Source organism: Betta splendens, chromosome 17, assembly GCF_900634795.4.
Source record: "Betta splendens chromosome 17, fBetSpl5.4, whole genome shotgun sequence".
Taxonomy (NCBI): Eukaryota; Metazoa; Chordata; class Actinopteri; order Anabantiformes; family Osphronemidae; genus Betta; species Betta splendens.
Window position 1 is genome coordinate 15,335,309 of NC_040897.2, and position 24,685 is coordinate 15,359,993.

The following is a 24,685-nucleotide window of genomic DNA, read 5'->3' on the forward strand; positions in this document are numbered from 1 at the left end:
AAGTCAGAACGCGCGCTTTGCTTATTTCCAGCCGTCACTCCATCGCTCTTTGTATTTTCCATCGCCGCCTCCCGTCAAGTGAATTGAACTGTTGTCCCCGTTCCTTCAGCGCTCACTTTAAATATGCAACAACATTATGTAAGATTACGCAAGAACCAGGGAAACTGGGGAAACGTGGGCAAGATCATGGGAAACGCTAAATATTTTATCAATGCCCTCATGCTCGGCTTGATTTAGTGGCTGAGGATTCGGAGAGACGCCGTCAGTGTCGTTTGCTACACGTGTAACCAGCAGTCGGATCCTTGGGACGATCACGCGTCTGCAGCTCAGCTCACGACCTGTCGAACACCTCCGCCTTCACTTCTGGCTCCTGAAGGTTCACAAATGCCCGAATGTCATTACGTTGTTATTTTTGACAGTTTCTGACCCCGACTCCCTCTCTGATTCTTCCCCACAATGGCCGGCGTAGAAAATGAGATGGAGGCTGGGTTCCGGCCCACTGTCCACAGCTGAAGTGACACAGATGCTTTGAAAGCAGTGGTTCCACAGATGCTGAAGCGGTCGTGAAGCAGAGACGGAGCCTCTGCCGTGATGCCGAAGAGGCTTCTGTCCGCGTTTGAGCACATCTTCATCATCTGGTTCATTATTGGAGGCTGATGTCGTTTCTGTTGGTCTTTGTGATCAGATGCTGAAGCTCAGGGATCATCTTTGTGCCGCCGTCTGACGGGACGGCTTCGTGGCATGTGCTTCTCCTTTGTCACAGATTGATGGGCTCTGTAAACGCAGCAGCTGAGACAGAAGCTGTTGTTTTTTGCTTCATTGTTCACCATCTGCCGTTTAGTGGCTCTGCGTGACGCCTGCTGATGTGAGGCTCGCAGCCTGTGGTTAGCGCTGAGGGCGGGGGGGGGGGCAGCCGGTTTGTTATCGCGTACTGAGGGCAGGAGCTTCTGCTTCTGAGCATTTCACTGATTCAAAAATAGAAACGTCAGAATGCATCAGTGGATTCTTTGAATGCAGGAGAGTGTGGGTGGTTTGAGATCAGCCTCATTACCACTCACAACTATTCCAAGCATTTCATTGGGCGGTGGTGTTGCAGGCGGTGATGGGTCAGAGTCAGCAGGGGTTCACGACGTCGTCTTCTTCATGACTCCATCCCTGAACTGTGACGATGCTGATGATCTGTGCCGGTGATGATCTTCACTGTATCCGTCCAGCAGCACTTCCTGCTTTGCCTCGTTGAGGCTGAGTGAGGGCTCGAGATCCAGCGCCTGTGACTGTAAATCACAGCAACGAGATTATGGCCTTGATTTACTACCGCGTCCCTTAATGTTAGAGAGGGAGGACGAGGAGAAAGACGCAGAGATTAGGACGAGGACCCATAAACTGCTGCAGATCACAAATCACCGCCGCTCAGACTTCCTTCCTTCATATTTTTCCTCTTTCTGGTGTCCCGTCAATGTTAGTCTTGTTTTATGTGGCGAGCGCAGGTGAAGTTATTGCAGAGACGGGTTGAATGAATCCTCAGACAACCTTGTCTCTCAGACACATCGTGCCTGCAGGATTCTGACACACAGACACAAGGAACCTGGGACGTTTGATGAGTGCAGCAGGTGTTGGTTTGGAGCACAGAGCTGCTGTGAGTGTTTACATGTAGTTTAATCAGCGGATCCGACTGATGACTCTCACGTAACGTCTCTCTTCAGATCAGCAGAGGTTGTCCTTCAGTCTGATCCACAGTAAAACTGGGAAGTGCTTTGAACAGATGAGTGGCTTCACCTACACACGAGGGGGAATAAATGAAATAAAAAATCACTTCCAGCTTAATATTGTGATGAACCACAGCCTAATGTCATTGAGCTGTGAAGTTTCACTTTTAATTTCTCCAGTGGCACCAACTCATTCTGGGATCTGACTCAAGTCTATGGAAGAATTGAACTGGCACAGAAAGTTTCAGTCAATTTCATATGTTTTATTACGGTTGCACCATTTATACAAGTACATATAATTTTGAATGCATCAATTTCCATATCATCTTTTTGTTTGTTCGATCTTGTGGTGTAGAAATAGCAGTGGTAAGACATGGGATGAAAATATCAACCGCCGTTGCCATGGATGCAAACTGAGAAATCATTATTTTTCCACTTGACCAAAAAGACAGGACTACAGGTTCACCCGACCACATACATGCAATTTACTGAGTCATAAGAGGAAGGAAAACAGAACCAAGTGACACACGACGCTCCTCCAGTGTTTGTCTCTGCTACGGTTTCAGTGTTATGTCATGGATGGAACTGATGGATGAGAATAAACATGAAACGCAAAAACTAATAGCTGCACATGTAAAGGTGGAAACCAGGAAACGCACACCTCGCTGTAACTGCTGGTAACGCTGGATTACTTGCCTTGTTTCCTTCTCAGCCTCCTTTAACTCACCTACGGTCTTTAACCTATAAAAACCAACACCTCCTGAAATAGACAAAGTTCTTAGTCTGTTCTAAAATTTGGTTTGGTTTGTTCCTTCATTCAGATTAGATGCCTTCAGCTGAATACAGTGACAGTTGAATGTATTTCCACAGTGCGACTGCTACTTTTACATGAGGATGGATGTCAGTACCTTTTCCTTCCACCGCTGCATCTGCATCCGTGTATGTACTTATGACAGGGGAAAAACAAAAGGCCTGTCCTCTGTGTGCGCAAAGCTGGCGTGTGTGTGTAGAACACAGACCACGGAAGTTGGAGTGTGATGCGGACCCCTCGCTGGAAGCCCCCAGTGGGACCAGGCTGCTAGCGGCTGCTCAAAGCGCAGTAAACACAGCCTGCCGTGATCTCAGCTGGAGTCTTCTGACCTGCTTCAACCCCTTTCAGGTGAGGCTGCTCCTGTTACTGCTATGACCACGCAAATCAGCACATTCTGCTCATTCTCTCATTAGTTTATCTTCGTCCAGACTAAACTAATTCAAGGTCAAGCAAACGCCCGAATCTAAAGCCCAAAGCCACGGCTAATCCTCACCTCGCTGTTGATGTAAAGCTTGTTTCACCGGTCAGCAGTGGATATGTCATAATCCTGAAGGACTCAGATGGAAGAGCAGATATTTCCGTCAGACTTTCTAAGAACACTGTAGAGATCTGTAGAGGCTTTGCAGATTTTACATATTACAAATGTTAAAAAAACCACTTGGGCCACTCAGAATACACCTAAGGGTTTGGTTACAAAATCTAGAAGTTCGTCTCAAAAAATTCTACGTTGTTCTATAGGACTAAGAAAGTGTTTTGCTCTGCAGAGGCAGCAGTTTTCAACCTCTCCAATGTCTTAGAAAGCCTGAACACGGGTTCTCCCAAAGGTCACAACCTCCCTTCACACGTTCTTCCCAATTTTGGCCGTTCACAAAAGTGGGCAGTTATCGCCAAGAGGAAGATGGAGAGACAACCCAGCGACACCAAACGTCCAAGGTCACAAACGTCACAAGATGCAGAGTGAACGAGGCCGAGGCCACGCCCCCTTCCTGTCAGCCAGAGCAGAGGGCGCAGGTGGACGGGCGCCCCCTGGGCCTCTGGACCGTGTAGGAGGAGGGATGATGATGTGGAATGATGAGGGATGGCCAACACAGACTCGTATCAAAGTTCAAATACTACAGCAGAAAAAAATAGAATAAAACACAACAATAATAATAATAATAATAACAGCAACTATCAACTTCTCCAGGTGGTGGCTCCAGTCCTCGATTCATCCACATCCCAACTATTATTATTATTGTTGCTGTTGTTATAATATGGGCGGGCTAGTTAATTTCTTTTTTACTTTTTATCTTCATTGCCATTGAGTTAGGTACTTTATTTTTCTTCATTTCCGAAAAGAAGCTGTCCATTAATCTTGAACTGCTACGGTTTGATCCTTGCTTGGTGCCTCTGTGGCGTTGGCCTCCTTGGCGGGGGGTTCGGCGGCTGGTGTTGAACTAGGGGCCGCGGCCGCCTCCTTTGCTGGTGCGGGAGCCGCCGCCTCCGTGGGCTTGGGGTCGGGGGAGGCAGCGGGCGCCGCCTCGGCTTTGGTGGCTGCTGCCGCGGGGGCCTCAGTCTTTTTGGCGTCTGCCTCGTCCTTGCTCTCGCCGGCCTTGGCCTCGGGCTCCTTGGGGGCGGGAGCGGCCGCCTTCTCCTCGGCCTTGACGGGCTCGGCGCTCTTGGGCGCCTCCGTTTTGGGCTCGGCGTTGGCGGCAGCTTTCTCGGGCTCCTTGGTGGCGTTTTTCTCCTCCTCTTTCGCCGCGGCGTCGGCCGCCGGCGCCTCCTTGGCCGCCGTGTCGTTCGCTACCTCTTTGGCGTCGCTGGCAGCCTGGGCGCCATCTTTGGGGGCTTCGCTCTCCTCAGCAGAGGCTCCCTCCGCTTTAGCATCCTTGTCCTTGGTCTTGTCGTCGTTTACGTTGTATCCCTTCTTCTTTTTGCTGAGCTTGCCTCCCATTTTGGATCTCTGGACTCTAAAAGTGACAGGAAGAATAAATGACGTTTAGTTTTACAGGAACATTGATTTAGTGGGTGAAGGACTAACGTGAAGTCTGTGCATTTCAGATGATTTTTCTCTCTGTGATAAAAATAGCGATTTGTTTACACCAGAAGCTTCTCTGTGTTTAGACAACATGTCCACATGATCTATCAAAAGACACCATGAAGAAGAGAAAAATGCTCTTAAGCGCAAGGAAATCCACACGGTGCTGAAATGGAGTCGGAGCCCGGTTCTGGAAAAACATCAGTCATCGTGCATTTTTGATGTGTGCACTCATCCTGAACTACAAACTCCTCTGAGAGCCTCCCAGCAGGACACTTCTTCCTGTCAAATCATGCAGAGCTGATTTAAACATGAGGAGAAGAAACATTAATCCAACTCCTAAAAGAAGCTGGAAAACCAAAACAACAACCAAAAAAGTCAAATGGTCAAAAACCGCCAATTAAAATCAACCCCAACGTCAGAAAATACGCTACAGAGACAACACTGATGTCCAGGACGACTTATGACTCACACTGAAGGCCATTTACACATAACAGCTGATGCAGCGCTAGTAGGAAATGAGACCTGGATCCTGAATCTGGACCCAGGATTCAGACTCATGGACCCAGTCAAGCGTGAATGTGCCCATTGGTGTGAATGTTCTGGCCACTTGTTGTGGTCAGGGAACGTTTGATGATCCAAGCGTGGCTTCATCGCCGTCTACACATGAACCCGTGTAGCTCAGTGAGCATCAGGGAGCAGGTAGGAATCACTGGGTACCCAGGCTGAACCTGCAGATTTCTGGCTCGCCCGTTCAGTTACCATCTGTCGGCTCGATGGGGGAGAGGACTTCAAAACCGCGACGAAGCAGAAGGACGGTTTGATTTACGATGAAAACGGATTCCAGTGAAAGCCTCACAGGAAGCTGTAGTTGGTTTGGAACAATGTCTAATTAGCCAAACTGCAAATAAAGATGTTGGAGATAATTTCGAACCTCTGCGAACTTAAGACTTGTTTGTGCGTTTGCACAGAAGCATGAAGCTTTGGCTGCAGACAGATAATCAGAACCATCCTGTTGCATGTGTTAAGTCCAGACCGGCCGGTCCGGGTTGGGCCCGTGAGTGGAACAGCAGCGGAGGTGAAGCCACTCAAAATGCTAATGGCCTCGCCGCCGCTCACTGAATTACTCCACTATTCATGCAAAGTTGCCCCCAGTGTCCAACCGCTGGTGTCGGCTGTTCCTGCCGCTGCTTTATACGGCGCACAATGGACGCCTCTCTGCAGCGTCACATCATTTGACACCCGGCTTGTGCTGCCAGTACAATGGCTCACAATCAACTACGCAAACAATGGCGTCCTTTGAAGCGATGGCACGCTGCCTCGTGTTGGCCGAGCCGGGCAGAACCCAGGCAACCTGGACCACATGCCCCGGACTTCACAAGGGAAGAACCAGCGACGCGCACAGAGGAACTGGGATCTGCCGCGATGGCGTCGTCTCAGAATGAAGAGAAGATGCTCGTGTGCCTTTGCACTCCTTCTTTCGCTGTCTCCGCCGGGACCTCTGCTCAACCGTTAAACTAACTCCACATTATGTCCAACAACTGCTCGTCGCCTCCATTTTTCCCCTTTTCCCGTGTTCAGCACTTCCTGCCTCGACCACTGGCTCTGATTAGTCCACAGTGCAAGATGCTGAGTGCACAACTGGCCCCGGGTCGGTCCACATCAGCGTTCGCTAACACTTTGTACATTATCAATCAATGGTCAAGTGGAAGCGGTAAATCGTGTAGAGACGTGTTCTATTCCCTGAAGGAACACGCTTCAGCTCGCCCCCGTTTCCTTTTTCTCCTTTCTCAAACTCTCTGTCTTCCTTCACGCCCACTCGCCAGCGCCGCTGCCTGACTCTGCCGCGCTATTCGTCCCAACACCCACTTCCTTTCTGCAATAATCCCCCATCATCCCTGCAGCCGCCACCTGCTGCTGTCGGCCTCATCCGCAGTGGATCCTGTCCTGGGTGTGTGATTTCAACCCTCCCACCTCTCCCTGCGTGCGGCATTTCTCTCCTTCTGCCTTTGCTCAGTCAATGAACTGGCCAATCTTCACCAACCTGCTCAGCACCAAACCCAAAGACGGACGCCACAATCGGCCGGCTGGTGGACATTTATTCACATCCACTCATGAAGGATGTTTAATTATACACAATCAGAAGCTCCATCATCCACGGTGAAGCCTTCAGCCAGATGGAGCCTGCAGCAGGTCCTGGCAGGCTCCGTGTTCTGATCCAAGACCACGTGGTAAAGGTTAAACCTGCCCGGCTTCTTGTCCTTAATGACGACCACAGACAAGGAGCTTTTCACTGTCTTCTTGTCATGAAAAGCTATTTTTACTGCGATTGCCTAAAAGACATCCTTGCGATGCTCAACTGCGCCGTTTCTGCAGGTTTGATAAATATGCAGCATCATCGCTCCTGCGTGTTCAGATTCCTAAAACGGAGCGTGAGGAGGCAGACACGGCCTCTCCTCCAGCCTCGGGCGTGAAGCAACACGGCTTCAGCACCTGTGTCACACTGACCTCCATTTTCTAGCGGCTCTGCCTCGTCAGGCTGCTTCTGAACACGTTACGCTGCTCTGTTTCAGACTAACTGGGCCCAGTCAGCCTCCGGACCACGTCAGCGCCACTTGGTCTCCACTCGTACCTGTTTCGATAAAGCGCCAAATGTATATGTGGCCCGTTTGGTCGCGGGATGAGCTTAACGCTTTAAACCGTGACACAGGCTTGAACGCTTCCTCCTGCTTCCATCCTGCCGGCTGATTTAAGAGTCTGTTCAAGCAAACTGCGGCAGGCGAGTGCAGGAAGCTGAGTGGACGGGCAGGAAAACTGGAGCAGAAAATTTGGCCCAATCACACACACACACACACACACACACACACACACACACACACACACACACACACACACACACACACACACACACACACACACTCCCTGCACTGAGCTGGAAGTAACGGGGAGCAGAGCATGCTGGGAGTTTGGAGCTCGGCGTCGCAGGAAGACGGTCTGGGATGTTCAAGTGACTGAAATGACAGATGAGAGGCTGCAACAAAAGCTATTTATAAAAGGTGGCGCTCTGTTAGGAACCGACCCGAGCCAGAGATGATGCAAAAGGATTCTGGGCTTTGATCTGCCTGAACAGGCGGCGCTGTTGCAGGGGGTGAAGTCAGCCGAAGTCGAAGGCTGTCGACTCCTTTCTTCCAGGTGCTGCATCCGGCACCAAGCGCTTTGACTGCGAGAACAGATCTTTAATTGCAAACGATGCTGATTGTTTAAGATCCAGCGCCTCTGACGGACTGTAGTTGTTGATATTAACACACTTCTGCAGAGACGGCGCATCCTGAAGCACATTTCACCATCACCATCACTGATTCGCTGCCAGAGCTGCGGTTGAAGTTGACTGGGATCACTGGGAACCCAGTGGCTGCTTTGTTCTGAACTGAACCCACTGTTATTTCGTCCTCGGGCTAAACACAAACGCACACGCTAACACTTAATAAACGCGAGCACACACGCGCGTGCGGCGTTGTGGAGATCGGAGCCTGAATCCACTCCGGGGATCGAGTATCGACGGCTGCAAAGCGCCGCCGGGAGGTTTCGTACCCTGCACAAACAACAGCACACACGACCAGACAGAAGTGAAAGCGATTTGCTCCATCTCTGCGGTTTCACTGACATTTCCAGCTGTAAAATCCTCTTCCCCTCAGGCTCACATGACCTCCACGTCTGCACACATGGCTGAGAGAGGGAGCGCTTATGACCCTGGATGCAGGACGTCAGCTGCATCACAGCCGTTCACACTCAGCTTCACCTGAAGGATTTCACCTGGTCTGAAATCCATTCAACGCACGAAGGAGTCAGTGGCTTTTTGTTGATTCAGAGTTTCCCTGACAATGATGTGTAACACTGACAAACCGAATCACCTTAACAACCGCAAATATTTACACCTAGAAAAGAAAAAACGGCTGAAGTGAATTATTCCATCCCATAGTTTCCATTTATGAAAACATGTTGATATCTCTGTGGCGTTTTATCTAAACTCAGCCTTCACTGTTGGTCGACTGATTGAGGAAATCCTCTGCAGCGCTGACGAACAAGTCACGCACAAAACTCTCACATGTTTATTTGCAAATCTAATGAAGCAGAAGCAGCACAGACAGATGCACGCACGCACACACACACACACACACACACACACACATGCACACGCACACACACACACGCACACACGCACACACACACACACAGTCTGAGGCACATCTTCACCACAAACCTGTGGTTTCTCACTCACACAACTGTTGATCTTCTCACTAGCGACCCGTCCGCCGCTGCTCTGACTCCATGTCTGTGGGAGAGGACAGGTCTCCACAGGCGTCTATGAATGCATGAGCTCACCTGTCCTCGCTGCTGCAGCGCCGCCGAGCCTAACGTGACTGATGGGAGCTGGCAGACGCCTTCGCTGCCCGGCTCTGTTTTCTCAGACAGATAAGCGAGTCTGAGGCCAGGGACAAAGTAGCAGCTCCAGAACCCCAAGGCCTGTTTGGTGTTTACACGGTGCCAAACCTGCTGCGTCGGCTGGAAACGCCAGCCTTGACCGGACAGTTGTGTCTCAGCATCCAGTGCTGGAGAAGCTCTGCCTGCTGGCTCCACACACAGCATCACTGCACGGAGACTGAGGCTTGGTCGCGTTTTACACTGTGCTGACATCCTAAAGACCCTGATGGTGGAGAACACGGCGACGGTACTTCCTGTAAAACATCCACTTTTAAGTTCTTTGCATGAATGTGCATTAAGCCAACACTGAACAGGATTCCTATTAAACCTGGGTGTATGAGCTGAGCCAATCAAGAGCGAGTCATCTCCACCTCCTCACACCTGATGCAGAAAAAGCAACGGAGCAGAAATAGATTCTTCTGAACACATGTAGCTTCACACTCGGCCTCGTAAAAGCCCGGTTTTAGACGAGGCGGGTCGAGTGTGTGACTGCTGGTCGCGTTTTTCTTCCTGACAGTGAATGCAGTCACCAGCTCTTAAACGTGTTGGTTTCCTGCATGACGCAGCTCAAAGCACAGAAAACAGTCCTACGATCCTGTAACAAAACTCCAAACAGCTACAAGACGAAACGTCCCAAATGTCCAATAGGACTTTAGCTTTAAAGCAAATGCATCGAATCTGAAACCTCTCCCCGCACTTTGGCCCATGAGTGTGTGTGTGCGTAGCAGGATTAGCCCCTGTTTATTTAACCAGGCAGAATGGGATGTTTCTAGTTCAGGGCTTTTGTTCTTGTGCATCGTTGCCAGATTAGTTAAGGAAGTGCCTCGGTGAAGAATTCCTCTGCTTCATGTCTCATGTCAATGGATGCGTCAGTCTCAGGGTCATCTTTGCTCAGTAGTCCTATATTCAACAGGCTGTCGGTGGATCCAGGCGTTCACACACAGAGCATTAAACGCATTGACTTCATGAGCTCACGTTTCTACATAACTGTAACCGTTCATCTCTGGTCCGTTGGTCAAATCGCAACTCTTATACATGAATTTCCCAATGTAAAACCTAAGCATCGGATTTCTGTGCTGCCCCACAATCAAATGATTTTCACATGTGCACATGCATTTATTCATGAGCAGAATCAGCAGCGGTTAAAAAAAGCCTCCTGCAGTGCGTCCAACATACGACTGCTGTTTACTGGCAGAACATCAAACCGCGATATTTCCTCCGAGAGGGAACGATTCCAATCCCTTCCAAGAGTTTAACACCCACACGCGAACTGCAGCTCATAGATTAGAGTGTGTCTGGCACGGCGACGGAGCCGCTCACCTCAGCCACAACAAGCATCCGCACGCGTGGATATCGGTCACGGTTCCGCGGACGCATCAGACAGAACTCAACCCGCGAGCAGAGATGGTGGTTAGAACCTTGAACACCTCAGTCAGTGGCCACAAACGGCAGGAAACGTCACCTGCTCAGGATAAGCTACGCAACCCAGCGTCACCACGCACGCACGCACACACACACGCAGGCACACAAACCCCCCCCCACACACACACACACACACACACACACACACACACACACACACACACACACGCACACACACGCACACACATACACACACACACACACACACACACACACACACACACACACATACACGCACACACACACACACACGCACGCACACACACACGCACGCATGTACACACACCCACACACACACACACACACACACACACACACACACACACACACACATACACGCACACACACACACGCACACACATACACACATACACACACACACACACACGCACAAACACACACGCACACACATAACCACTGTCTGATTTCACTTCATGAAATAAAGCTCCAGTCTGGTTCAGACGTCCATTTCCTGCGCGGCCTCATAGACGTTCACCAGCCATGAGTCTGTAACTGCAGCGAAGGCCGAGCAGCGCAGCCTCCGAGGACCGAGTCCTGAATCACTGCTCACACGCTTCCATTGACTCGGTGCTGCTGTTTTCATTGCATTCGACAGACGTTCCTAATAAAATGGCCGGTGAGCGCTTCTTCTCATTGTCAGGCTGTGGGTGTATCATCTGTTATTATCTGGGCTGCAGCCAAAGTGAAGTATAGACGAGACACATTGTTTTCCGGTTATTTAAGGACTCCTGGTTCTTCTTGTCTTTCGTTTCCTTTAAATATTGAATGAGGGTTAACGTCTCTGGTTAATAAATCCACAACCACTGGGTGAAAGGCAGCGGAGGGAGGGGGTGATTGTTTCTGCAGAAGGCCGAGCTGATGCCTGCACACACACACATGCACGCACGCACGCACGCACACACACACACACACACACACACACACACACACACACACACACGCACGCACGCACGCACGCACGCACACACACACACACACACACACACACACACACACACACACACACACGCACGCACACACACACACACACACGCACGCACACACACACACACACACACGGGCTGTTTATTAATGAGAGATGTGGACAGCGTGTCTGAGAAATATGCGACCTCTGACCGACTCACAGCTCCACTAACACACACAGGCATCCGTCAGCCTGAAGGTTGCCATAAAGAAAACAAGAAGGGGCCCAGCGCTGCAAAAGTAAACTGGAGCGGAGTCCAGGCAGCGGTGAGCTGCGAGTCCTGCTGTTAAAGCTCCCGACGACACGCGGCTTCAGGCTCCATGAGTCATTGTGTTTGGACCAGAAAGAAAGCGAAGCGGGCAGAAGTTCAACCCGGTTCTGGTGTCATCACAGCGGAGCGGCAGCGACTCCCTTCAGCAGATTCTATCTGCTGCTTGTTTTTCCACCGTATCCATGAGCCTCAAATCACAACAGCAACCAGAGTCAAAGTTGAGTGAGGAACCTGAGTCCATACAAAGCATGTGTGCCCCACAGCTGTGTAGAGACAGATCACATTAGACCTCAGGTCCACATCGATATTTGAAAATGAGGAATCCTTGAAGGGGTTTCAGCCCCATCAGCAGCTCCTGCTCCATATGACAACACCTGGACTAACTTTCTCTCCTTGCGCTTTAAAACGTAGAGTTTCAGAATATTAAAGGTGCTAGCGTGAACATAATGGGAGCAGAAGAGACGTGTGAAAACCTTTCAACGCGTGCTTTTCTATTTTCTGCTCACGGCTCTGGTCTTTCTTCACTGTTTCTACCTGCGGCTTCTCTTCGAAGCACAGTTGGTGGCGAAACTGTCTGGAATCGACTCGAGTTCCATTTAAAATCCCATCGGGGGTTTCACAGGTGAGACAGGTGCCTCTGAGCCGCAGGGAAATCTATAGAATGTGGAGTGAAGGTGAAGCATTCTGGGCTTTCGACACCTTCCCTCTGTAAACGTTAAGACCAACGAGTGACAAATGTTGAAGCTAAAGATCAGATGTCGCTGGGACGACGACAAAGGGAAATAAAGGGGAGTAGCGTTGATGTCGCTCTGTCACCAGGCAACGCAGTAAAACAGGATTCACTCCTGCTTTAACGCAGCAACCGCTGCTCATTCTCTGCCAAATTCTCCAGAATGAACGCAATGACTCGCGTTCAATCTGACGAGAACAGTTAAAGGCCGTGAGGAAAAGCTCAGACCTGGTGTTGAATCAACGATCAACTGCAGCCATTGATTGTGTTCGTACATCGATCGCTCCGCGTTCTTTTAAACCTCAGGGTTTCTCTTCGTAGGAGGAACCAGCTGAACCACTTCATGGACCTGAACCAGCACATTTCTCTTCTTTTGGGCTCATCATGAAGTTGAACAAAAAGAGGCATCTTATATCAAATATAAAAATAATATCAGCCTAAAAAACCTCACTTATTTACATTTAGCTTTTGTGCATGTTCCCCAGTCTCCATTCCCTAAATAGCTGCAGGGTCCTCAGAGGACACATCCTCTGGGACATTAACGGCTCCGTGGGAGTGGAAAGTGGAGCATGTCCACTTCACACAGAACATTTCCTTCTGAAAGCACGCCTTTATTTCATTCATTCTTATTAATGTGTGTTATTTCTCTGTCAGGACCAAGAATTAAAGACCCCACTGCCTGTGGAGACAGTGAGACGTCTGCCTGGACCGGTCCCTTCTGAACTTCATCCACTCGTACCTAAACCTGACGGGTCCGACCACAGACCTCCCGCCTCCAGCTGCTCACGCCACTGGTTTCCAGTCAAATCACTGGTGGTATTAACAGCTGCATTCGATTCACAGTAAGTCGAGGTGTGACTCGAGTCATCGCCCTCTGGGCTGAAAAAAGGGGATTCAACTATCGACTGAGTGTTTACGTACGAACACCCATCTGTCGTCACGTTAATCAGATCACCCCACAGCCGGCGCCACCGGTTACCGCGGCAACCAAAGCGCCCAGCTGGACCTCCCTCGTCATGCATCACTGTGTAGAACAGGCTCAGATGTGTCCTGGCCCACATCTGCAGCGCGGAAGAAAGGAACGAGCTTCGGCCTCAAAACGTTTCACAACAGGAAACCACAAACTTTATTTTATCATTAAAATGTGTCAACCTGACGTCGTATCAAACCCTGCTGCAGAAAAAGCCGCTCAGAAAGAAGAAGACAACGCTCCATGACCTCACGTTTCCATGAAATGCGTCAAGAATGCGGAGAATGTGGCCTTGAGGAACTGGTATCGCTGGTTCCTGTGACCGAACCATGAAACACTGTACTAACACTCAGCAGGACCTCAAACACTCAGTGTCCACTGGTCCACGAGGCGGTTTGTGCTGGTCTCAGGGAAGCGGTCACTTCCTGATTTCACAAAGCAGAACTGGATGTTTGTGCAGTGGACGACGGCGTCTCGACCTTGAACGTGTCGGTGCTCAAAGATCCCACGCTGAAACTCATGAGGAGAGAACGAGTGCAGACGCTGATAATTGGAGCTGTCTCTTCTTCTCACCGCTGCCAAACCTCTGAATGTGTTCGCGCTGGCATCCGGCCCTGCGTTCACTGAATCACCGGCGCTGAGGTCCAGTCAGTGTGTTCCAGGCTCTGAAGCCGCTCATTAGGACAGCTGCAAAGTGTTTTCATAGCAGCCACGCTGCCAAACGCTGTATTTATAAAAGCACTCTATTAATATTGTCTCTCGGTTTCAAAGGAGGAAACTGTTTACAGGAAGCTGAGAGATTACGAGATCTGCTTCGTGTCCTGTGCTGCTGAGTTTTGCTATTTGCAGAATCGCACGTAGCTGCTTCTCCAGTGCCATTAGAACAGGTCATTTTCAACTTAAATGTGATGTGAAAGCGTGAGTAGCAGCCGGGATGCAAATCAGCGGCGAGTGCGGCAGCAGCATATCAATGACTGCGTACTTTTCCATGAAATATTCATTTAAGCAGAGCTTTTCCACAGAAGCCGCTCACGCACGTCTCATCACTCTATCAGATGATTCTGCCTCCGCGCAGAAAACCTCCTCGTCCTATTTTAACGGTGAATCTTAATTTAACTCGTGACGTCGTGCATTCCTGTGCGTCGACTCATTCCCTGAACGCTGACCGCTCACGTTTCTGGTGGATCAGCTGATTCTGCTCAGACCCGCGCCGTGACCAGCTGTTGTGTGGAGTCACGGCCTGTCTTTAGTATCATCAGCTGATGCTGTGACAGGACCTGGTGGAATATCAGTAAACATGTGTGGCTGCATGAATCAGCGATGACCAGGAGTCACTGGGTCAGTTGATGCATCCCGGTGTCAGCAGCGGTATCGGTGCTGGAAAGTCCAGGAGTCTGTCCATTCGAGGGATTTCAGGAAAAATAAAAGAGCAAGCATGGTTCAGTAGCTGTCGAGGGCCACGTCTGCATCAACCACTGCACGAGCCCCCTGCGTCTGATCCAGCTCCATTGCGTCCTGGCCCGGTCCGACCCGCCTGTTCCGTCTGATCACGGAGCCTGGGTTTTCACGGCGCCTCTGAATCCCAGCGCCTGCTCGTCCTAATCCTGCGTCTGTTTGATTCCAGATGAGCCTGATAGACGTTTCACGGCCTCCTCTCTGAAGACGCGGCGGCCATTTTGAGCCAGACCACACGCTGTACATGTAAGATAAGCTCCAGTATAGTGCCCACGTTAAACCAGGAGGCAAAATGGACCCTGCTCAGAGCGGCGGCGTTGTTTTACTGGAGTCCTCTTTCGTTTCAAACGGACTCGGGGCCTCTGCTGTGACAGCCGGCTCTATCTCCCACTCCATCAAAGGCCGCTGCCAATAATCCTCCTCCCAGCACACGGGCTGATAGGAGGCTGCGAACGCTGTCAAGTGCTCACTTTATGGACTTTCAAAGAAAGCGAGAGCTCGTGTCTGCGTTCTCCCTGCAGCCGCTGCTGAATGCAAATGAGACTCAACCACTGCAGGAGCTGGGAAATGATCCACATAAACCTGACTTCATCCTAATTACTGGTTCACTGTGACCTGGCAACCTGTGCACGCGGCCCAGTGCTCCCAACAGAACCAGACAATTAGACCTCAGCTAGAAATTCCATAAAGGATGTGATTCAAATGAGATATGAACACTGTGCATCGCGTGTGTGTGTGTGTGTGTGTGTGTGTGTGTGTGTGTGTGTGTGTGTGTGTGTGTGTGTGTGTGTGTGTGTGTGTGTGTGTGTGTTGCTGAAAAGAGAACCAGGCCTTTGTGTTGTCAGCCACGTTTGCATGTTATTGCATATTTAGGGCAGCTGTGCTCTTTGGATGATTTGAATACCTTCCTTTTTCCTTTTTATTTTAGGAGAACAACAGAATACCTGAAAATCCCAAACAGGTGTTGACGTGTCACGTGATGAGGAACCACCAACACGCACAGATGCCAGATCAGCCTGTGAACCTGAACGCTCGCAGCTCTTTGGTTTCCTCAGGTTCGATGTTTGACTCAGGCCTGATGTTTGACTCAGGTTTGTTGTTTGACTCAAATCTGATGTTTTTTACTCAGGTCTGACGTTTTATCAGGTCTGATCTTTGACTCAGGTTTGATGTTTTTTTACTCAGGTCTGTTGTTTGACTCAGGTTTGTTGTTTGACTCAGGTCTCATGTTTGATTCAGATCTGATCTTTGACTCAGGTGCTGCGATGCGTTGCTGCTTCGTATTAGCCGTCACCCCACACGTGCGCTGTCATGTGATGTCACGGGGCTCGACTGCTGACGGACGGTGAAATCAGATCCTTCCCGTCGTTACTTCTGTTCTGCATTTTCTTGATTTGCCGATTCCCGTCAGTGCTGAGATAATGCAGGCAGGAGGAAGCGCAGCTGTGAAACGTGTTACGCGTCAGAAAAAGTTATTTGTGTTGTTAGTGACGGGTGAGATGTGGAACTGGGGACGTGTCTAATTACTGCTGGTCCAACTCCAGTGAGTCTAACACTGACACGCTGTGAGGCTGGATAGAATCTACAGCGCTGGTGGAGGACGAGGCTTCAGACGGCTGCTGAGCCGTCCTGGGCCTCGCTTCACAGTCGTTCTGGTGCCTTTGTGTCGCTTTCAGCTGGGCTTCGGAGGACTCTATCTCTGGTGTCAATCAATAGCGCTGCAGCTCTGAGCCCACCGCTACTAGCGCTGCCATCCCAGTGTCCTCCTTCCCATCTGTCTGCACGGATCCCCGAGGCCCGGCTTCCACCGCGGGCCAGGCACAGCCCTCCATCAATCAATATCTCTGCAGGGCTGCACTGGCAGCGAGTTCCACGGCCGAGAACGTTCTGGGAATGGAATGAGAACCCGTGGCAGGAAATGAAAGATCGGTTGTTTTGCATGTTTTGGCTCATTGACTGCAAATTGGGCACATTCTACATCAGGGGCTGTCATCGCTTTCTGCAGCGGCTTTGCACTCGTCCCGTCGCACACAGCTTTCACCCAGTGCTGCTACAACGGGTTCTGCGTCAGCTGTAAGTGAAGACGGCTGCAGGAACGTGAACTGCTACTGCTTGAATGCGCTGGTTGGTTCCTGTTTGACCTCATGACCTTTGACTGCGTGCAGTGACCAGGGTCACGCTGGGCTTTGGGGACTTGATATTTCCACGTGCTGAAGTCATACACATTCACATGCCACATAAGCAGTTTGGGCAGAACGTCAAACGTGGCTCACTGTGAGAGCGGAGGACGAGCTGGAGGCCATAAAATCCCTCCTGACATTCTAGCCCGTCTTCTTTGGAGCCCAGACATGGAGGTAATAACTCCTGGCTGCTTTCTGGGGACGTTTCTGTGATGTTTATGATCCGCTTTACCGGCTGGATCCAAGTGCACAGGAAAACATAAATCACTTTCTCTGTACTCGTCTCTAATATAGGGCTATAAATTCAGCGTGTGGAATGACAAGGAGGAGAGATTTAGCTCCCGTGTGCAGCGGCTGCCGTGTAGGACAAGCCGTGCGTTTCTCTCTATACCAACACCTTTAATCCTAGACTCTAATCTGTACGTTCTCTGGCAGGTCTGACAGATGACCGGCACGTGCACCCAGCTCCGGCTGTGGCCTTAAAGTGGCATCACGGCCCGGCCCAGTGCAGTCAGAGCTGGCTCCGGGCCGCGGCTGCAGACGCAGACGTCCGTCCCGGCCTCTGTGTCGTCTGGACGCTCGCTCGGGTGAACGGACCCCCCAGCGCCGCTCTAAATGACCCGTCCCCGCTGCGTCTGCAGCGCACGGCCGGCGCCGGCGGACGAAGATGGGACGTGGCGGGTGTTTGCTGTCGCCAGTCAAACACAGTGGAAGAGAGGGAGAGGACAGGGCTGCAGTCAGCGGCGCTGGACCAGAGGAGACGGGATAAACTCCAGATGACCCAAACGGAGCCAATGAGACAAAACACAAAACACAATATCAGCAATTAGGTAAAAAGACAAATGGTTCCTGATATTGTCACATTCGGAGTGTTACTGTGCAGAAATCAACCTCCTCCTCACTGTCTGTTCTCACACACACAGAGCTGAGCCTTGATCAAACCAAAGCATGTGGTGAGATATTCCTGTAATTGTCCTCTCTCGCGCTCGTTGACGGGAGCTGACAGATCTGGGACTGCAGCACAAACAGCTACGAGTGGAGGCTCTGCTGCACCGCTTCGTTATCCTCTGCCACCAGATCAGCGTCCCCAGAGGAGCGCTAACACCTGGAGCTAGCGCTGCGCTAGCACACGCTAGCACGCGCCTGCGTGGCCCGACGCCGCAGTCGCTCCACCAACACCTGAACCTGCAGTTTCTGCATGAAACTGCAGGAAGTGTGACGCAGCGAGCCTCCGACGCTGGAACCTGGCGACAGAACCTCTGGTCCTGCACCAGAACCTTCTGGCCCTGCACCAGAACCTCTGGTCCTGCACCAGAACCTTCTGGTCCTGCACCAGAACCTCTGGTCCTGCACCAGAACCTCTGGTCCTGCACCAGAACCTCTGGCCCTGCACCAGAACCTCTGGTCACGCGTGTTGCTTATGAACCGGCCAAGTCACGTCTGTCTTTCTTTATGAGGCCGTAAACGTTAACTGATCACATATTTCCATCAGGACATTCTAGCAGTGAATCATTGACTGCTTGGTGTTGGGAAAGTCTGACAGCAGTGAAGTCATCAGGCAGGAATGACAGTAGTTCCTCTGTGTTTCAAGCCCAGTTGTTACATATGTGGAAAACCTCATGCCGCCATCATTTGCTCCTCATATTTTCATATCCATCACTTTCCACTAACAGGTGCCAGGATCCCATTTAGCTTTGGCTAATGTACCTGTCAGAGCTTCTGAGGCTCCGGCTCGGAGGCTGGAATTGGTCTCGTCCACAGATAAGAGGCCGGCTCGGTGCAGGAAGCAGCCAGATTGTCCCTTTATCTGCCTCCCCCAAATCATTTCAAATCCACAAGGATGAGCGAGCGCCGGGACCGCTGAGTTCATGCCGCCCCGCCGGGCGACATATCAGATAGCGTTGTCGCTTCAGGTTTGAGCTGTAATTTCCTAGAAGACGAGGCTGGATGTGACAGATGGCGCTGACGGTGGAGGAGCTGCCGAGGACGAGGACGCGCGGCGCCGCCGCCAAACCTCCAGAGGAGCGGCCGCACGCCACTTCCACTGAGTTTGGACTCGTTCTGATCTTTGCTGCAGGAACTCTGACACATGCAGAACGTTTAGTTCATTAAAGTTCAGCTTTAATGCGAGCGTTCACTTTAAAGCCAGCAGCTGTTTGTCAGACATTTTTAATCTTTACGTTTAACCTAAAAGCAGCGACACGCAGCGCTGCCAAGGTTTTAGCTCGAGGTTTGGTCTCCACCAGCTCAGGCTGCCGCCACCGCCCGCTTCGAGCATCAGGATGAGCTTGAATGAGGGGGGATCCCGTCCCGGAGCGCCTGTTGAGCAGCAGGTTAAATGTAACACGTCGTCCGTCTGCTCCTGCTGGAGACGGAGCAATGGAAAATCCAAGCAGTCAGGAGCCACATCTTCATTTATTAATAACATACATTCTGACCAAGCTGGGTCACGCTGCGTTAGCGAACATGATTCGTAATGATTATTAATAAATGAAGATGTAAAGATCCATCGAGTAAAAGGCTTCAGTGGACGGTTTGTAGCAGCTCAGTTTAAGCCCAGAGGGAAAACGGCCCAAATCTGAACTGGAGGAGGAGTTAGTGACAGGAAGGTTCTAAGACGTGAGAGTGCAGATGAGCCGTGACTCAGGGCAGTCGATGTCTTTTCTTTAAATAGTCAGACTGATTCTGAGGAACTGATCACGCCTTTCCTGTAACCTTTGATTCTACTTGGGTGTTAACAGCACCGAAGGCACCTTGAGAAGTGTTTACAGGCCTTTTACACAGTGTCACGCTTCCTTTGTCAGGAAATTGAAACATCCAGCTTCCCCATTAAGAGCGGTGCAGAGTTATAGCACAGAGGCAGGTCAGAAAGTCTAAAAGAGTCTCTTGCTGCGCGTTCCCTGCAGCTCAGTGACTAATCACCACCTGACGCTCGGACCTTTCCATCTTTCAAACAAGAAGCTCACCGCCTCCTTCAGCAGCAACAGGAGCTGGACATGAATCGATGTTTAATCATTGTGGTCGTGCAGCGCGACACAAAGTGCTCATATCTGCAGCTGCAGCCTCCTTTTGTCCTGCGCCGTCAGAAAAGCAGCCCAGTGTGAAGCAGCGATGCTTTAATTAACTGAGCCTGTTGATCCCAGCATTGACTGGATCCTCAGCAAACACGGCGTCTGCTGTTATTTGTCTACCTGGACGCGGACGCTTCACGCGTCATTGGGAACAAAAAAGCAACAGGACCCGGGTTCTGCTGCGCCTGGACCTCCTGCAGACACACACACACACACACACACACACACACTGAGCAGCTGACGGATGAGTCACCGTCATGACTCCTCATCAGGCTGTTTCTCGCTGTCCGCAGATGAATGAGCCAAGTGCGATGTGGATTCATGGGAACCAATCAGCAGCTCACACACCTGCACCAGGTGAACGTCACCACGACTCCAGCGGCAACACATTCTCCTCTTTTGGTTTTACTAGTGCTCTTTAAAGACATGTTGCTGTTTGAGTCAAGCACATCTAAGAACGACTGCAGGCAGAACGGAGCCTCACAGTTAACACACAAACCCATAAACGCACAGAAGGAAGAGGCGCCTCCACGCAAAGACAATCAAACACAATGCTGAAGATGAAAACATTTATGTGTGATTCATGTCCACGTGATCATAAACGCAACAATAAGGAACAATGTCCATTTGCACATATGCAAACACATATAGAATGAGAGTCACTGTCAGCAAAGCAGAGCTCAGTTATGAGCAGAACCAACGACTGCTTCAGTTTGACCCGAGAGCACCGGCCGACAGTGTACGTGACGGGATCGAAACAGGAAGACTGGAAAAACGCTCCCAAATCCACCACACGTTCAGCTAAACGAGGATTAAAGACACTGTGTGTTACAGCCTCCATCAGCAGCACTGGGGCTTCACTCACAAACACACACACACATCCATTACACGACGGAGAGAGAGAGTGACACCCGGCATCATCACGCCCACACACACACACGCCCACACCCACGCACACACACACGCACCGAACACACACACACACACACGCACACACACACACAGGCACACACACACGCACACACACACAAGCACCGAACACACACACACACACACGCACACACACACACAGGCACACACACACGCCCACACCCACACACACGCACACACACACACACCCACACCCAGGCACACACACACACACACACGCACTGAACACACACACACACACACACACATTCATTACACGACAGAGAGATGTAGTGACACCCGGCGTCATCACACACGCCCACACACACACACACGCATGCACCGAACACACACACACGCCCACACACACACACACATGCACTAAACACACACACAGGCACACACACACACACACGCACGCACACACACACACACACATGCACTAAACACACACACAGGCACACACACACACGCACGCACACACACACACACACACACACGCACGCACACACACACACACACACGCGCGCACGCGCGCGCGCACGCATGCACGCACGCACACACACACACACACACACACACACACACACCATCGATTTGGCTCATTTCATTAACAGTTATTTCTCCTGTAATTAATACATTAATACATGCACCGAGAGCTAAACCGCCTCCTCCTCATCTCCATCCTATTGATAGGCAAGGTGGCACCTCTACCATCCCCACCCTATACCCAGTGCGCATGCGCGCCGCGGCAAACAAAGGACCAGGCTATTCACCGACGGATGATGGCTAATAAAGTTTGACTCGCTGCAGAAATAACATCCAGCATCGACGCAGCCTAGTGAGAGGATGAGCTTCGATCCTCCGCCAATGCCTCATTCTCCTCCTTTATTCCTCCCTGTGCCATAAAACATAAGCACGAGCCCAATAATTCATCCGCCCCATGGAATAAGCAGGTTTTAATATGTGTGATTGTATATGTGAGCGTTCGTTGTCTAAACTGTGTCACACCTCCACTCAGACAAAGAGGTGGGGCGAGCAGCGGCCGGGCGTCTTCACCGTGGATGCTGAACTCGCCGTAAAATGTGCTCCGTGCGTGTGCGTGTTGCGGCTCGTGGAAATTACATAATCATAACCAATTTTAGGGCAATTCATAAATAATAGAGACCGTGGCGCGCGCGATGCGACGCTGCCGCACGCAGTCTGAGCGCATTCCGGGCAATAACTGTGAAAAGCAGAAATGTGTCTGAGAGCCGGGCGCGTGGTCTCAGACGCCACACACCCCTTTTTAGGCGCTCGTGCACATTTTTCTCGTTCGAGAAAGAGAAAAACGAAGAGTTCAATTGTAGAATTAACGAATCCATAGCGTCTGAGTCGCTTTGTGCTATTTTATCTTTTTCTCTCTCCAACTGGATTTTTCCCTTTGGTTTTCGACACTCATCCACGCAGCGTGCGCTCCTGCTCCACAGATGGAGAGATGGAAAAAGACAAAAGGCAAATGCAACAAAAAGCACACGGGCGGCCGAACGGCTGTGTACCGGGGACACGAGTGGAACTGATGGGGTCAGCGGCTCTTACCGTTCGCACCGAAGTTCCGACGCTCCTCTGCCTCCTCGCAGGTTCTAGTACAGCTGTAAAAATCTCTGGGCTTCTCGTGCGCGCCTGGCGGCTTGTGCCTGCTCTGCGCTCGGGCACGGCTCGGTCCTCCGCCTGCGCGCACACGCACCTAGAGCTACGTTTGCGCGCGTGCGTTGTGCACGCACTCAAGCAATTAAACGGAGCAGATGCACGACCAAATTTCCCTCCTGAGGAAAATGCAAATCCCGAGTTTTTAATAATGCCCACGGTGTTCTATAAATACATATGGACATTTGTATAGACGTGACACTTGACGAAGATTACGTTTAAAGTGTTCTGTGATATTCATGGATACATGACCACAGGATACTACAGTGCTGTGGCTGTATTATTATTATTATTATTATTATTATTATTATTATTATTATTATTATTATTATTATTATTATTATTATTATTATTATTATTATTATTATTATTATTATTATTATTTCAATAATAAAATGTATTACCAAATAACCAATAGGAACCAGAAATAACAAAAACCATTTTGACCACTTCTTTGCGTTTTCTCTCTGTTAAATGTTATTTTATTAGAGACCAAGAAATGTTGACTCGGATCGCGGGCGGTGCAGAAGCCGCGATCAGTTTTATCCGCTGCTTTTAGTAGAAATGCTCCTCTCTCCGTTTGCGCTGCCCAGCTGCGCCCCCTGCTGGTCAACGCGACGTTTGTTGGTTGAAGAACTTGGTGAACAAATTAATACGCGTGACAAACAGATGGAAGTGGACGAGGGTTTGTTTAATTACAGCATCAGTTTAATAGGAACTTGACTCAACTGTTCCTATTTTCCACATGTTATTGTTTGAATCGGTTGCAGTATGTCATTTAACTACACATACAGTGATTTGTTTTCAAATGTTTTCTTTTAAATAAAGAAATAGTTTAATAAGTGGTTTGATGCGGGTTCAAAGTGAATCTGCTTGACGCCACTGTTTTATTTAAAGTCATCTGAGGATGTTAATGTTTGTTACATGAAAATAAAAACATAGGACTTTACGGCTCTAGATGTTTTAGTGAGTTGCTGGTTGCTGTGTATTAGTCACTGTTGGGCAGTAGATGGCAGCGTTTTCCAAGATTGGAGGAATATTGATCTGACCTATTTCAGATTGGGATATTTACATGTGTACAGTGTTAATCACGTGGAATCAGTTTGTGTGATGTGATTTTGGTTTTTTAACAACCTCCACTTCCATCTGTGGTTAAATTCTCCAGATGAACACGTTTCTACGCAGCGTCAGTCATTGAAGCACAGAGACGGGCGGGGTTAAAAGAAGGAGCCCTTTTAAGCATCACAGGCTGGAGTTCAGACGCAGCTTTGAAGCTTGTGGTGAAGACGAGTCGTGACAGTGAGAACCTCAGCCAGCGCCGTGATTTAGGCTGGAGTTCAGCTGCAGCCATTTGAGAGAACGAATCAAATAACACACGCTATCGTTCTCAGGCTTAATGTCTTTGTACAAGAAGAACTAGTCTGACTGGACCCAAATGTCATTTGGTGAAAGCTGATCTTAGAGAATAAACCTTTTATCGCCTTATTTTTCATGAGAAGGTGAGTGTGAAGGCGGTTCTTGCTCCAGGTTCTCAGTACCTCCTGACCCGTATACTGTAACACCATCGTTCACTATCAGTGTGAGTCTTGCCCTCAAACCTCTAATGACTACAATACCCACAATCCTCCAGCCTCCTCCGTGCTCTTCATTCATATTTCATCTTCATCTCGTTCAGTGCTCGCCTCTCTCATTGCAAAGGTCGCCACCTAGTGAGTTGGAGGGTCACTACACCGCACCCTCTCCAGCCTTTGTGTGGTGGGTTAGTGTCCTGTCATAAGCCTACGAACATGTGTTGGCCATCCTTAATACATGAAGGCACAGGCTCTGAGTGTTTCCACTATCTTTCCCTGCTCAGACTGAAGGCGTTTGCTGTGTCTTTTGTCAGTAGGTGCAGTAGGTGGTGAGTGTGATTATCATGTAGTCTTCAGTTACCTGAAGCTGGAGACAAGCTTGACTACAAGCAATCATTGACCCTGTGTCCCTGCCTGCT

General features: G+C 50.1%; 1 protein-coding gene across 1 annotated transcript; it reads right to left on the reverse strand.

Annotated features, from left to right (window-relative positions):
• Window positions 1-1,948: 1,948 nt before the first annotated feature.
• On the reverse strand, window positions 1,949-22,747 carry basp1 (brain abundant, membrane attached signal protein 1). Its single transcript, XM_029131404.2, has 2 exons — window positions 22,588-22,747; window positions 1,949-4,466 (listed from the first exon to the last, which is right to left on the reverse strand). Exon 2 carries the CDS (start codon window positions 4,448-4,450, stop codon window positions 3,866-3,868), a length of 585 nt encoding a protein of 194 aa, XP_028987237.1. The 5' UTR covers window positions 4,451-4,466; window positions 22,588-22,747; the 3' UTR covers window positions 1,949-3,865.
• Window positions 22,748-24,685: the final 1,938 nt, after the last annotated feature.